Genomic DNA, 15790 nt, shown 5'->3' with positions numbered 1-15790 from the left:
CAGCGGGGCAGGGCGGAGGCTCGTCCCAACCTGCACCGCAGTCCCCAGCCGTGGGGCAGGGGAAGGACAGGCAAACGTGGGGGGCCCGGGAATCCCCCCTGGGCACAGCGCCTTCCTCAGCCCCTCCGCGTCCGGTCTGCCCGGACCGGGCACGGGCCGTGGATCAGCCGCACGGCGCTTTGCCCGCTTCCCTCCGGAGCACCGGCCGGACCCGCGGGGAGCGCGGCACGGGGAAACACTCGGGAGAGAAGCCGGGAACGCCCCGTTGCATCTGGATCGGCACCAGCGCTCGTACTCCGGCACCGGGCGGGCGGCGCGGCCGCCCCGCGGGAGCAGCCCCCGAGTCCTTCCCCGAGGCTCGGCTCGGCCCCCGGCGGCGGCAGGACCAACACCTGCCCGGTGCCCGCCCCGTCCCGCCCGGGCCATTGGCTGCGGCCCCCGGGGGCGGCCCCGCACCGCCCTCCCCGCCCCGCACCGCCCCCCTGGCCCCGCGCACATATCAGCGGGCGCGGCAGCGCGGCGGCCCCGCGGTGCCGACACCGGGGCTGCAAGATGCCGCGCTCCTTCCTGGTGAAGAAGCACTTCTCGGCCAGCAAGAAGCCCAACTACAGCGAGCTGGAGAGTCAGGCCGGTGCGTGGACGGGCCGTGCACGTGGGGCGCTCCGCGGGGTGGGATGGGGGCTCCTGTGCGGAATCTTCCTAAGGCTCCACACGGGAGCGGGCAAGGGACTGACCGACTTTTCGCAGGGTTGCAGAGCTGTGGGACTTTGGAGGGGGGGGGGGGGGTGTTGGTTGTTTTTTTTTTTCAATTTTGTGCACGTCGCATGGGGTTGGGCGCGGGATTCTCCGTGTCCCGGGATGCTGAGCCTCTTCCTGGTACCCTGGGCTGGGCGGAGGCACCGGGGGCTCCCTCACGGGTTGGGCATGGGTGCGTTGGGAGCTTCCCGTGCCGGGAATCAGCAGGGGCATGGGGTCCCCTTCACCCTATCCCTCGCGGCTGGGCGGGCAGGGGCCCGGGCCCTCACGGTGTGAGGTCGGTCCCCTTTGCCCTGGGGCGGGCTGGGGGCTCTGGGCTTCCATGGGGCGGGCTGGAGTCCCTTTGCCCCTCTGACTCCGGGGTGTGGCTCGGGCATCCCCCGGGTGGGCTGGGCACTCCGCGTCCCTGGGCGTGGAGCCCGCGGCGGTGGGTCGGGGCCCCTCGCTGCCGTTCCTCCGGGAGCCGCGGGCCCCGCTGACCGCCGCCGCCTCCCGCAGTGCTGGCCGCCCCGCTGCTGTACGAGACGTGCCCTCTGCCCGTCATCCCCCCGCCCGAGGTGCTCGGCCCCGGCGCCTACTACCCGCCGCTGGTGTGGGATGCGGGGCTCCTCTCCAGCCTGTTCCCGGGCGGCCCGGGCAGCGAGGCGGCGGGAGGCGCGACCCCCGCCCTGGACCTGACGGCGCTCTCCAGCGAGGAGGACGAAGGCAAGAGCTCGGGGCCCCCCAGCCCGGCCTCGGCCCCCGCTGCCGCCGAGCGCTTCCGCTGCGCCCAGTGTGCCAAAGCGTACTCCACTTTCGCCGGGCTCTCCAAGCACAAGCAATTGCACTGCGACGCCCAGGCCAGGAAATCTTTCAGCTGCAAATACTGCGAGAAGGAGTATGTGAGCCTGGGGGCTCTCAAGATGCACATCCGGAGCCACACGCTGCCTTGCGTCTGCAAGATGTGCGGGAAGGCCTTCTCCCGGCCCTGGCTGCTGCAGGGCCACATCCGGACACACACCGGTAAGGTCCCCTCTTCTCCCTCTCCCTCCCTCCCTTATCGCCTCCCGCTTCCCTGCTCCGCTGCCCCCAGCGAATCGGCGGGCCGGCTGTTATCTGGGAAGATAAGGGCTTCCCAGACCCCCTTGGCACATCTCTCTAAAATGTCCTTTAAATATCCTCTTGGCTGAAACCGAGCGGAGGGTCAAGGCCCGGGCTGTAAACCTGTGCAGCTGCGGTGCCTCCCCGGAGCGGGCCCGTTGGCCGCAGTGCGACAGCACACGCTTCACCACGACTTCATAAACGAGCTGAGACTGCTGGAGCCCTCCCTCCTGGGCACTGCCATGCCGAAATCATCCCTCTGCCCACACTGAGGGGGGAGCCCCAGTCCCGGCTGCCCACCGCTGGCAGCGATGAGCCCGGCTCCAAGCACACCCGCTGCCGAGATGTGCGAGGCTGGGCGAGGCCTGCGGGCAGGTGCTGGAGGCACCTGTTGGCGCGGCTCCGGGTGCCGCAGCTGCAGCCCACCCCGCTGCCCCGACAATGCATCTCCCGAGCATCCTTTGTGGGGCTGCGGGACAGTGTAATTGTGACTTGGCACTGATTTCACACCCTCTTAACGTGCTAAAGATGATGGCTGAAGGAAGCCGGGTAGACTTAATTGTGCTTTCCAAATTGAGCATACACATTTGTTTCCTCCAAAAGAGTCTTTCTGGGAGGAATTCGCCCTGGCCAGGCTTTTCAATGCGAGCTGGGCAGGAGAAGGGGGAGCGCGGAGGAAATAGCTCCACTCACCCTGGGCTGGCGCCTCGCAGCCGCTGCCTGCTATGATATAATTAACACACAGCGCTTGGCTTTCCTGCCTCGCTGCAAACTCCTTGCTTGGCTCCGGGCAGGAGACGAGTATCGTGTCTTCGTTTGTACGTGCAGCAGCCTTGCTGCTTGCAGATGTTTCCAGCATTAATTTTCCGTGGTTCGTAGGAGAGATTTTTCTGGGAGTAGGCAATTCCCAAGCCGGCGGTTCTTCCCCGAGCAGTGCTGTACATACCCGTCTTTCCCTCCGAACAATAACAGCCAGCACTTCTTTTCACTGTGCTCTGCACAAACTTTGGCTAATGAATGGCTCCTTCTTTGATATTCCTCATGTGTTGATGCACTGGTTAATTGGGAGCGTTTCTCTTTGTCCCATAGGTGAAAAGCCCTTTTCCTGTACACACTGCAATCGGGCCTTTGCTGACCGCTCTAATCTCCGCGCCCACCTGCAGACCCATTCAGATGTAAAGAAGTACCAGTGCAAAACCTGCTCCCGGACTTTCTCCCGCATGTCGCTGCTCCACAAGCACGAGGAGACAGGCTGCTCCGGCTCTCGCTGAGGACTGGACTCCACTCCCCCGGCCTCTCGCATCACAAATACCTATATTATAACTAGTTTGTGTAGGAGTTAGATTCCTCCATCGCCGTTGCAGTGTGCACCGGGCTGAACGCAGCTCCTCTGGCCCTTGAGACCCTCACACTCCTCGCTCGGTGCCTCCAGTGCAATGCAAGAGCCTGATCATAGAATAATCCGAGTTGGAAAGGACCCATCGGGATCATCGCGTCCAGCTCGTGGCCCCACGCAGGACACCCCAATAATCACACACCATGTGCCTGAGAGAATTGTCCAAATGCTTCTTGAACTCAGACAGGCTTGGTGCTTTGACCACTTCTCCCATCCTGGCGTCTGGGGGTGCAGGGCTGGACTCAGTGGCAAGTGTGGGTGGCAAATCAAGTGGGGGGAAACTCGGGGGGGCACAGCCCTGAGCCTGCCCTGTTGCTGCCACAGCCCCTTGGCAGGTGCCCCCTCTTGCCAGAGGCACCTTTCAGGGCTGGACCTGCACTCTGGCCCCATGCCGGTACCGAACACTGCAACCATGTAGCTTGGGGGGTTGGGGTTTTTCTGTTGGTGGTTGTTTTGTTTTTTGTTTTTGTTTTTTTTTTTTTAACATCGTAACCACTTGGTAACTTCTAAAACCCAATATTTTTTTAATGAAGGACAAAACGTTGCCTCCCCCACACCCCGAGTGTATATACACTGCCTGTAGAAGGTGTAACTATGCAATAATACAGTATCCCAGTAGTTGTGAAGCAGCTGCTTCTCCCCAGCACAATGACAATTTGCAATGCCTGCGAGATTAACAGTGTCCATGAAAGGCAGGGGTAGCCATTTCAAACCCCAGCCCTGTTTACAGAGCAGCTATGCACTCAAGCACCTGTTAATATGACTCTTAACAACTGCTTTTCAAGAGAACTGTGACTAATAGCAGGCACTTGTCAGCTGATACAATGGTGGCCTGTCCCAAGGCTGCCCATCGACAGGTGTGTGCCAAAAGCCCTATTTATGGGTATTGACAGGTGCCTCCTGAATGCATCTTTCTTTGGACATTGTTTTCATGGAATCATCACAAAGAGGATGTTTACATTTCAAAGGTACACTGGTATTTATATTTTTGTGCCACAATTTTGTAATGATGAAACTTTTTATATAATTATATACAGTTTATTGATATTCAATAAAATTGTTAATTTATAATAGGGTTTTGTGGGTGCCGGGGGTGAACGTGCAGTTGTGAGGGGGCAGTGGTCTGGGAGCCAGGGGGCTGGGCTCAGCTCTCCTTCTACCTGGTGCTCCTGGCCTCTGGCTGCAGGTGCCTGGCAAGTGGCATTTGCAGGCAGGGATCTGTGGAGCAGTTGCTTCTCTGGAGAGGAAAAGTCAGGCTGAGTCAGTTCCTGCCAAAGGGCTGGGGCAGCTGTGCAGTGATGTGGGCTGGGGGTGCAGTGGATGTCCCAGGCTCTGTGTGGGAAAGCACAATGCCTTGCCTTGTCCCTCCCAGCCTGCCCAGGTGGGTGCTGGCTTCCCCACGGAACTGCTGGAGCGCCTGTAGCCTGTCCCTGTCCCTCAGCACTCTCTGAGCACGGGGAGCAGGTCTGTGCCCCTGCTGGGATGATGGGACTGCCTCTGTCAGGATCCTGAGCCTCCCCAGAGATGGCTCCAGCACCAGATGCCTCAGGGAGCTGAGCCTCCTGGTGGGTGACCCGATGTGGGTGGTGGGACAGCAGAGGTGTGTCCGTCCTGTTGTCACCAGAGAGCTCTGCAGCAAGCACAGGTGGGGCCGTCCCTGTGCCTCCATACCTGGGGGGCACCAAGGGGTGTGTCCTCCAGGGTACCCCCCCATACCTGCCTCCAGGATTTCCATAATGAAACTCCCAATGCCCCAAAGCACCTGCCTTGCAGCTTCCCAGCCTCCTACAAATCTGGGGTGCTTCAGGGACAGTGTAGCCAGGCTTGCTGCCTGCCTCCCCCGGGGGATGCAATTTTGTCCTTCTCCCCCTGCACTTCCTTACTGCTGTCTCCCGGACATTGCTTCCAACCAGGGAATAAAAACACGCACCCTCCAGCTCTGATCCCCCTCCAGCCCGTGGGCGTCCGGCTCCCAGCGCCTCTCCCAGGGGCTGTTCGGAGCAGGAAGATGTGTGTGGCTGTAAAAGTCAGCAGAGCTGCTGCTCGGCCCTTCTTTAATTAAGAGCTCACCCGGTATAAACTGACTTTCCCAGCCGAGTTGGACTCATTACTCGATTATTAAGCAGGGCAGGAAGTTTTGGGTTTGCTCTTGTGTGTGCTTTTTTCTTCCTTTTCCCAACAGGAAGCGGGGGAGGGGCACTAATTACTTTCAGCTTTCCATCCATAAAATCCTGGAGCCGCAAAAGCAGCTAAATAGTTAAAAAAAAAAAAAAGACCAATTTTGAGTACGGACCACCTGCAGAAGCTGGAGAGGAGGATCGAGGAGTGGGTATATTGGGAGCAGCAGCAGCAGCCCCCGGCCGGGGTTGGCTTTGCAGCTCCGACATGTGAGAGCCACACCAGGGCCCTGCACAGCACCGGCTGTGCCTTCCCCCCGCCCACGTGTGCCATGGCTGTCACCAGATGGGGACCCTGACCCTTTCCCGTGTCATTCAGGCTGTTGCTTCATCCCTGCAGTGGCACACACCAGGGACTCCTGCCAGCTCCCTCTCAATGGGCTTCAACTAATATTGGTCAGGCCGGCGGTGAGAGCTGTGAGAAACCTCCTCCTTAGCAAGCTTTGCTGCTCTCAGTTGTGTTCCTGGCTTTGTCCAGCGCCTGGCTGGGACGCCAGGCTTTTAGAGGGAAGGTATAAACCGGGTGGTGAACAGCCTAGGCTCGACTGACAAATCCCGCTGGCATTCAAACACAAATGCAGCCTTAAAACACTGGAAAAAAGAAATGCTGCCTGTTCTGAATCACAAAAGCTCAGCCCACTGGCACTTGGGTTTCTGCTGCATCTGCTCCCTGCCCTGCCCAGCACCCTGTGCCCTGGGGACACGGCTGCTCAGGTGATGTCCCGCCCCTTCGGCCGTGCCTTGGACCTCCCCAGGTGATGCCCAGGTCTGGACCAGCTGCAGTCCCGTCGCAGGGTGATCGATGTGGCCCAGATCTCTGCTCTTATGACCAGTTGCTAATTTTCTTACTGCAAAAGTATTTCCTATTTGTGCCTGAGGGCTGTTGGGGTGAGCAGAGGGCTGGGGACCACGGCCGGGATGCTCTTGGGTGCAGCTCAAGCCTGCTGCAGACAAGGGTGATCCCCTCTGGCCTTTCTTTCCCCCCGTGCACCTTGGGGTCTCTGTGATGGAGAAATGCACCCGGGACTGAACCCGAGGATGAATTACAGTTGCTTTTTCATTTCCTTTTCTGAAGGAAACCTGCCGAGCAGCATCCCTGGCAGCGGTGCCACGGTCCCCTGCCCTTGGTCCCCTGTGCTTGTCCAGGCAACCAGCGCTGCACAACGAAGGCTGAGGGTTCGTGGTGAAACCTCAGCAGTTTTTTCGCCCCTGTCCGTTTTAGTGCCGCAGGAACTAAACGCACCGTGAAGGCGCTGCCGCAGCCCGGCTGCCTCAGCCAGGTAGCGCAGGCTGCAGTTCGGGGGGTGGGAGCCGCGGAGGCGGGGGGGACACAGCCGGCGATTAACGGAGGAACCATTTGGTGACCACCTTGTGTGACCATCTGTAACAGATTACGGTGTCAGCGCTCGTAAAAGCCGGGATTCAATCAAGCGCCCGGCAGGTAGCGGGGCCCCGCTGGCCGTGCCGCGGTGCCGGGGTGCGGGCGGTGCCGGCTCCGCGCTGCCGCGCTCCCCGGGCGGTGGCACGGCCGCGGCCTCGAGCGTTTGAACTCCGCTCTTTCATTTCCACGGACCTCCACAGGACCTTTAAATGAGCACGCACGTCCCCTCAGCTCCTGGAGCCCTTTCAAAGGCTCCAGGGAAACCACAAAGTGCCTTTTCTTCCCACAGACGACCAGTGTTTTTCCCCCCCTCCCTGACCCTGTGCAGAATTAAGGGTGTTGGGAAACCCACCCTGCCGTGGGACCCCCTTGGAGCAGAGATACCGGGTTAAAAAGGGCTTTAAGGCTTCCATAACGCTGTTTGAAACCGTCCTGTCCTGCCTCTGTTAGCATCTGGAGTATCCCAGAGGGGATGAGAAGGGAAGCGGGAGGATTACAGCCACCTTTGGAAAGGCTAAGCTTCATCTCCTCAGTGATTTGGAGGCTGCAGTTCCCAAAATTGCCTTTTTTACCCCTTTCTGTCCCCATGTCTCCCACGGACAGGCACGAGGCACACCTGGCTCTTGTGTTGTGAGGGTGAAGAGCAGCTCTGGGGGCCCCCAGAATGCCTCCTCCCACCTGCAGGGCAGTAGAAAGGAAAAAAATTTCCACTTTCTTCTCCTGTCATTGCAAAACTGTCTGACAGAAATGTTCTCCTTGTGATTCTGTGATCTCCAGGATCCCCCACAGCCTACGGAGGAGCATTTCCAGCATTCAAGCATGCAGCCCCCAGAGAAGGCGGCCAAAGCTCAGCCCCTACAAAGTGTAGCAGCCTAATTCTTCTTTTGGCTCTTACCTTACCTAGGAAAAGCTGAACAAACAAACAGAGACCGGGCAGAATCCAGGGAAAGGCCCCTTATTAAAGCCAATCACTGGGCGGCTGTTTCTGATTTGGGGAAGGGAATGATCTTCGTGGCAGAAGCTGGGATGGCTCGTGGGGTGATCAGCAGAGGAAACACGGGTTTCCCACTTGAGGTAGCTGGGATGTGGGAGGCCTCAGAAGGTGTGTGAGGTTATTCCTGGCTGGACAAGGGCAGCAGGTGCTGGTGCAGGGCTCAGCGAGCCCCTGTCAACAGGCAGTCCTGGTGAAAGCCCCCATCCATTAACAGCTCACCATAAGGAACAGGGCTCACAAACAAGCTGCAGGTGTAGCCATTGTTTTTCTGGCTCTGGGCTATTGACATGAGCAATAATCTCAAATTAATCTTTAATCGGATGATGAACTGATAGCGTGAGGCTGGGGAGGTGTGAGTCTTCCCATGGAGACAAAGCACAGCAAACGCAGAGAGAGAGAGAGCCAGGCAGGCCTGGGGAAGGGACACAAGGCTGGAGGATTAAAATAAAGGTGATGTCTTCCTGTGGATGGAGGTGGTCTGGGTTGCAGGATCACTGTGGTCTTGCACCGTCTGTACTCGCCTTTCTGAGCACGGCCACACTGCCAGCGATTGCCTCCCTGCCTGCCCCCAAACCAGTGGGACAAGGGGTGATGCCCACCGCAAGGCTGCACCAGCAGAGCATCAGCGACCTGCCATAAGGGTGATATAATCGATTTCTTTACCTGAGGATGGACACTTTGGCACAAGGGACACCAGTGCATGCACAGCAGAGACCTGTGTCCTCCCCACAACAAGAGGTGCCGGAGCCACCAGCCTGCACCGGCCGCTCTACAAGAGCAATGCTGTGCTGTAACTTGTTGGATATCTGCCTAGAAAATCATCAGAAAGTATTTTAAATCCAGCATAACATACATATTTATGGATCACCTTCTGTTTTACTGGGCTCCCTAAAAGCAATGCGAGGCCTGTTTTACTTTTCCCAATAAAAAGGCTCACGTTTCACATGGAGGAGATTGGCGGCTCCCGAGCTAATTAGTCCGGGTTCCCCTCCACCTCCGCATTTTCCACGCAGGGTTATGCTGGCGACACTTTGTCTGTGGCTGCTCCGGGAGGACGGTGCTGCACATTGAGCCGCCTTTGCCTCGATGTGCTGGAGGCAGAGCAGGGCAAGGCAAGGAAGTGGCGGCGTGTCACAGCACGGAGTCATGGCCCGTTATAAAGAGCTTCAAGGGCCTGCATTATGTCATTACTCAATTAGCCTGTTGGTAATAGCACTTCATTAGAGAGACAGTTCCTATTCACTGGCCCTAATCCACTTTCTAAAGCCAGAGCTGGAGCCATTGATCGCTTTTCCCGCTTTCCTGATGAGGCAGAAAGTGGGTTTGGAGAGTGGCCCTGCAGCGGGCAGGGGAGGGAGCAGCACTACCACCACAGACAGGGCAGCCCCCTGCCGCCCTAAAGCCAAGACAGGGATGTCAGCACCCAGCCCCGGCAGCTCAGGTATGCCAGGGAGGGGCAGAGCACCTGCCCTTCTCACCAACCTCAGAAATCAGGCTGTTAATAAGGGAACAAGTGAATTTTGGTGTCAAAGCGTTGGTGACCACAGCACACGACCTCTCCTCGCCCAGTCGGATACGATGGGTGAGCCGGTGCCAGGACGCTCCTGAGGGATGGGCCGCTTCACTCCACAGAAAGAAAAGCTACTCATCTTGTTTCTTTTTTCTTTCCTCCCCCCACACACTCTGTGACACTCAGTGCTTGGTGGAAACCGAAGCGGGGTAGGAAGTGGCGCGAGAGCCGCACGCAGGAAACCGATGTGTGTCAGGAGAGGGTGTCACCCCAGCACCGCAGGACGAGCGGCTGGAGCTGGAGCTGAGACTCACCGAGGAGAGGGGCAGGAAGAGACAGAGCCCTCCCTCTGTCTGTAAAGGTATCTGCTGCCATTCGAGGTGGTGACAGAGCGAATGCAGAGGTGCAGGGAGCTCCCAGCCAGCACAGAGGTGCCCAGCCAGGGTAACACCACAGTGCTGGGAAGTGTTCCCTGTGTCCTACCCATCCAGGTGGCTTCAAAGCCTGTGTGCTGCTGCAGGGACCTGGTCCCCCAGATACCTCCACCACAATGGTCAGAGCATCCTCAGATATGGCCCTATAGTTTGGGGTCTCAACCTGCCTCACAGAAGTTATTTTAGGCCAAAAGAAGTACTGGGGTAGTAAAGTTTACTGCCCTGGTTATGGCAGCTGCTGTCTGTGATCAACATTACCCGAATTTCGCCCCCTAAACCTCACTTTACAGCAATAGCTTTCCATCATCCCTCACACAGAGCTGGAGGGCAGCAACATGGGGCCCACATTTGCTGGAAAACATCATAGTTGTTGGTACTTGTGACTCAGGTGAGGACCTGAAGGCCAGTTTTTGAATGCATACACTGTGGTAAATGGAAATGGTTTCCTTCAAATGGTCTTCAGAGCATCTCAGGAACCAACACAGCAACTGGCACGTGCCTGAGGGGCAGAGACTGCGATCCTTGCCAGCTGCAGGGGTGGAAGGGAAGGCTGGGGTGTCACACACCATCACCCATCGGAAACTTCAAATCTTCTGCAATTTAAGCAAACACCTTGTTTTCATTCAAACCCTTTTGCCATTTCATACTGCTGGCTACTTCTCTCTGAAAGGAAATAGCTGTCCCATAAATAAAGGGTGGTGGGAGGGAGTGTGGGGGAGGCTGTGAGTGCAGATGCAGGAAGCTTTTCCCGGCATTCTCCAGCTCCTGGCTGGAGGACAACATCAGCAAGCAGAGGGGCAGAGAGGGCCCGTGGCACAGATGTGTGCCAAGGAGCCACTTGCACGTGGGGCACCCCCAGCCTTCCTCTCCTCACCCTCCGAGCATCCTCCCCATGAGCATCCTCCCAGGCACTCAGCCCAGCGTGGCGGGGTGTGCTGAGAGCAGCCCCGACAGGGAGCCCCTGCCAAGGCTGGGCTTGGGCTCCTGGGCACTGGGGCAGTTCCTCACAGCACCTGGAGCCTCGGATGGGGGACAACTGCAAAGCCACCGTGTGACGCTGAGCAAGGGCAGGTTGGCAGAGCAGAGAACAGCTGGGTGGGTGCAGGTATCACATTCCGATCCTGACTCTGCCCCCTTGGTCAGGGCACATCACCTCCACGTGCACTCTTTTCCATGCACAGTGAGGAATATCATATCAGGAGGTCTCTGAGCCCCGTGGCAGGGAGCTGGTGTACCCAGCAGACAAGCCAAAAGCCTGCTCATGCACATGCATTTCGGGTGCCCCCTGAGTCCCCACTGGCGAGGCCAGCACTGCTTAGTGCTGCTGGGGCAGCCAGCCCTGTTCCTCCCCGAAGGGAGGGTCGGCAGCTGAAGGGCTCATCCTGCAGCCACGGCCACCAGTCTCTGCTTTCCATCAAGGAGACCCGGCACAGATCAAAGCACTCTGAGGTTTTCCTTGTGCAGCTGAAGTGCTCTCAGAGGGTGATGTGCTGCCATCAGCAGCCCCCGGCCACAGGGACGGCGGGGTAACCCCCACCCTACCCCAGCACAGCCACCTTCTTGCCCCTCATCCTGGCACTTGGGGACCCTCAGCAACCCCTGGCACTGATCTCTGCGGGGTGGGTTTGCAGCACAGCCAGGGTTTGCAGTGTTCCCTGCCCATTGCCAAGGAAAGACTTGACAATCTCTTGCTTGGCATCATCCCCATTTGCCTGGGGACGGGGGTGAGGGCAGCACTGGCACAGCAGTGGGAACTGTCACAGTGTGGGACCTGGGGCTGTTATGGTGTGGGGACTGTCACAGTGTGGGAGCTGGGGGTATTATAGTGCTTCATGCTCCTGGGGATGTGCTTGGACACTGTTATCACCAAGTGTCAGGGAAAATACTGCGATGAGACAGAAAGAAGGAAAATAATAATGGCTAATGCTTCCAAAAGTAATTTGGGAAGCCTCAATTTAGAAAGCCAAAATTGAGCTCCCTTGAACAGACAGTTTTCCAGAGGCTTCTCCAAAATGTCTGGAGGAGTCATGCATCGTCTGGCACCAGCAGCATTTGCCATTTCTAGGACCTGTGGCTGGGAAGTGATAGTTAAGATTCCTGCCTGGCGCTGGGGCTGCCCATCGCCGCACACGAGGAGCCGTCTCGCAAACCCGCCGGCTTTCGGGTGGGTCGGGCTGTGCCAGCGACACCATGTCAGTGCTACCCCAGGCTTGGGATGTTACCATGAGCAAACTTTCCCAAAATAGTCCCTGGCACCCCTCCACGCTGCTGTGCTGGGCCAAGTGTCTCTGAGACTTGCTTCCAGCTTCCCTATGACCCCGGTGGGAAATGAAGCGTCTCTCCCTCTGCACTGCCTCGGCCCCCCTCTTCCCTGCTCCCCCTGACCAGGGCAGAGCCCCCTGTCCCCCTGCTGCTGCCCAGCTCTCCTGATACCTCGCTGAAGCAGCCTGTGTACATAAAATTAGCACCCTTGCAGGAGGCTGCCAGGGAAACCTGCCCTGGGAAGCTGCAATGGGAAGCAGATGCTCCATGATTAAGCCCACGTGCGCAGGGCAGCACCATCCCTGAGCAGGGCCATGGTGCCCAGCCCAGAGATGGAGAGCACGTGCCCAGGAAAAGGCTGCTTTGGGCAGGAATGGCTCAGGCTGGGAGCTGGCAGAGGGGTTGGATGCAGCGTGGCCAGGGGTGGGAAAAGCTGGCAGGATGGAGCCAAGGGAGCTGTTGCTGTGCCTCCACGAGGGATGCTCAGGGTGGAAACGGTCTCAGACCAACGCAGCTCCCCAGTGGCAATGCCCCACGCTCGCAGGAGTCAAGCTGGGCTTTTCGACTCCATCAGGCCGAGAGGACTGGGTGAGATGAGGGCCAGAGGCTTCAACCCATCGGCTCACGCTGCTGGGGATGAAGCCTTGGAGGACAGGAAGGTGAGGAGAGCCATCCCCAGAGCAGCTCCAGCACAGCATCTGCATCCAATGCCATTTGCAACCCCCTTATAGGAACAAGCATCCAGCTCCACCAGCAACTCAACTCTCCAGACCTGCCCCTCCACACAACCCCAGTCACCAAAATGTTGTATCTCTTCCCTACAGCAAGGGATGCAGCAGAGTTCCAAAATCCAGGGGCCAGTGACCCTGCCCGGGCCCCTCCGCACGGCCGTGTCGGGAGGTGCAGAGGGAAGACGTGGGTTCACTCTCTGCAGCCAAAAGCCCTGCACGACCAAGCTGTGTAACCTGAGCACCGTTTCCTAGATAAGATCTAGGCAAGGGGGGGGCAGTTTGCAAGGTCAGGTCGCAGGGGGTTCACTGACCCCTCTGAACACCAGCCCAGGACCCCAGCACCAGCGGGTGCAGGAGGGTGCTCGTAGGTGTCGCCGGCTTTGATTCTTTTCTTCCCTTTCTTGGTTTTGTCCCAGAAGGGGGAAGTCCCCACTTATCTCCTGCTCTCTCCAACCTCCCCTGTGTGGTTTCTCCAGCCTTGAAAGAAGGGATGGCCATTTCTGTTTCTTCTCAAGGCATTTTTCCACCCACCCTCTCTGGCCCTGGTGGGAATTGTCAGCTTTGAGATAACGAGAAGGATGAATTGTCATACAGGATGTTGCACGAAGCCCAAGTGCTATTTGCAGGCAATTTTAATAAGTAATAATAAGGAGCGAGAACTCCAAAGGAAGTAACCTGGTACAGCAGACAAGGCAGATTTATCAAGGCAGGGAGGAAATACTCCCCAGAAATGAATCTGGCATGAGTTCCTGCACACCAGTCCCACGATCCTGTCTGCCACCACAGGCAACTCTTATCTGAAACAGTCCAGTGTTTAAAATAGACTGGAAAATAAATAGTCTTGCAGCATGACTGATCCTCCAGAGCCTGCAGTTCATCCCAGCAGCATTTACAGTTTTCTCTGGAGTGTTTCCGACATGTACTTCAAGGCCTTCCAACTCTTTTCTCCTCCCCTGCCTGTGACATTAATGAACCTTAAGGGATTCTTAAAGCACGTTTTATGTGGATGTATTTTTAAGCAGGAGAAGGAGAGAGCAATTCCCAGCCTGGGGTGGACGGAGAGTGGCTTTGCGAGGCGCACTCCAAACAGGAATCCATCAAGCGCCAGGGCTAAGTGTTGCTGCAGCAGCTCTGCGAGTGTGAAGTTGTTTAATGTTCATTGTTCACAGCTGTGTCACCCTAATAGAGTATTTTATTGTTTTTCCAGTTGTACTTAAAACCATCATTCATTATCCTGCCCAGCCAGCGAGTCCCTCACCTTTAATTGATGACACCAGACAAAATTCCCGGTCAAAGTTTCCAGTGTCTCCACCACGGCTGGGACTGGCTCCCTGCCACCCCCGACCCTGCCAGCGGGGTTCAGCCCCTGCGGGTGACCTGGAGATGAGGGGGACATGGTCCTGGGAGCTGTGGTCCCCCGTGGTGTGGGGCAGCAGGGGCTGTGGCAGCAGACCCAGCGCGGGGCACTGGGACACGAGCTCAGGCAGAGACTGCCCGGGGAGCCAGGGGTGCCACAAGCCCCCCGCTGTGGGGGAGGACAGCCTGGGTGGCAGTGAAGCCCATGGGGCCACCCCTGCCTGCCTGGACAGCGGGGTGCCCACAGACACTGCCTTGCTCGGGCTGAGCCAGCAGTGGAGGCAGAGTTGGGGCCCCTACAGCCCCAGTGCTGCCCAGCTCCAGCAGTAGTGTTGCCTCACACGGGTACCTGGCTGGGTCTAACAGCCCCCAAATGCACCTTTTTGGCCAGCAGAGCCATCTCCCCACATCTTCCCCCCACATCAGGCTGGCCTGTCCCACATCCTACCCTGAGCCACTCCAGTGCCCGCCTGCCCATGGGCCCCTATGTATGTTCACATGTGACAACCAACTGCAGAGCCAACTACATTTGCTGGAGAACAGCCCCTTTGGCAGGCAGGAAAGTCTCCCTGCTCTGTGTAAGGCCTGACAGACTCTCTACAGTAGTTAAAAGGGACAGCATTAAAGAAAAAGAACTTAAACAACCCCAAAGTGAAGGGCCTGTAATTTATTTACTCCCCTCAATGAATGCTGGTTGCAAATCACTGTATAAAAATAACTCCTTTCTCCAACTTTTGATCTCTGATATTCTTGTATTTCCCTGGAGAAAATGTAAATCTATGAACTTATTACTAATGTTTCCTGTCCCTGACAGTGGAGCCAGTTGATATTTTACTTGAGAAGCTGGAGAGAAAAAAAAAAGTAGCATAGGCTTAATGACTGCAGACTGTTTCCAATCTTAGTTTCGCTTTTCAGATGGAGAGTTTCCATCTTACAACAGGGAGAGGGAGATTTTTAAATAAAACATGATTTAACTTTAGCCAAACTTCCTCCTAGTGTTTATGCTTTTGGCTCGGGGTTTGATCCAGTTAAAGCTGGTTCCCTTTGAAGCAGCCCCGGCTCATCACCGCTCACCGTCACCACGGCTTGGAAATTGTCTGTTCTGCTTCTGGATCCGAATTCCCCATCCTCTGGCTGCCTCGCTCTGCTCCTGCCTTGCCCTGCCTCGGGGAGCAGCACCTGGCTCCTGCTCACCTCTGCAGGCACCGGGCAGGGTGGGTGATGGTGTGATGGCACCTGCACTCACTGGGCATCCCCTTGGCTTGGTGCTGTGCATCCGGCTTGGCCACACAAAGCTTGGCTTGAAAAAGCAGCTCCATATCACCACTGCCCTGACCATGGTCCTTTGGTAGCCCTAAAGCCACGTTCAGGAGTGGCTAGTGGGGAGGTGGGGGGCAAGAATTCAGGGGTCTAAAAAATGTTTGGGAACTTTCTGAATTGTCTCATTTTGGTGTGTCCTCCCAAAAAACTAAACATGTTTCTAATTCACAGCAGACTTGGCTTGGAAACCTCAGCTCTTTAGAGGGAGGCTCTGCTCAGCCTGCTGCACTCCTGCCCAGGTACAGCACAATCTCTGTGAGGTTTTTCAGGTTTTTTCCTAATTCAGAACAGAAAAAAAATCCCCCGGAAACTCTCAGAGCAGAGGGAGATGAGTTCCTGGCAGCAGCAGCACCGGGAGTATGGCTGCAGGCAGCACAGGCCAGGCTTCCGAGA

The 15790-nt window shown here is 57.2% G+C and overlaps 1 protein-coding gene across 1 annotated transcript; it reads left to right on the top strand.

Annotated features, from left to right (window-relative positions):
- Window positions 1-552: 552 nt before the first annotated feature.
- Window positions 553-4303, top strand: SNAI1 (snail family transcriptional repressor 1). Its single transcript, XM_027697451.1, has 3 exons — window positions 553-631; window positions 1255-1758; window positions 2926-4303. Exons 1-3 carry the CDS (start codon window positions 553-555, stop codon window positions 3105-3107), a joined length of 765 nt encoding a protein of 254 aa, XP_027553252.1. The 3' UTR covers window positions 3108-4303.
- Window positions 4304-15790: the final 11487 nt, after the last annotated feature.

Source organism: Neopelma chrysocephalum, unplaced genomic scaffold (genome assembly GCF_003984885.1).
Source record: "Neopelma chrysocephalum unplaced genomic scaffold, ASM398488v2 Primary Assembly neopelma1_119, whole genome shotgun sequence".
NCBI classification, from domain to species: Eukaryota; Metazoa; Chordata; class Aves; order Passeriformes; family Pipridae; genus Neopelma; species Neopelma chrysocephalum.
Note: the sequence above shows the minus strand (reverse complement) of the source record. Positions and strands in the feature narration are given on the sequence as shown.

Coding starts and splice junctions, on each gene's coding strand:
- SNAI1 (XM_027697451.1), top strand. CDS start 553: ATGCCGCGCTCCTTCCTGGTGAAGAAGCACTTCTCGGCCAGCAAGAAG. Junction 632..1,254: donor CGAGCTGGAGAGTCAGGCCG/GTGCGTGGACGG, acceptor CGCCTCCCGCAG/TGCTGGCCGCCCCGCTGCTG. Junction 1,759..2,925: donor CCACATCCGGACACACACCG/GTAAGGTCCCCT, acceptor TTTGTCCCATAG/GTGAAAAGCCCTTTTCCTGT.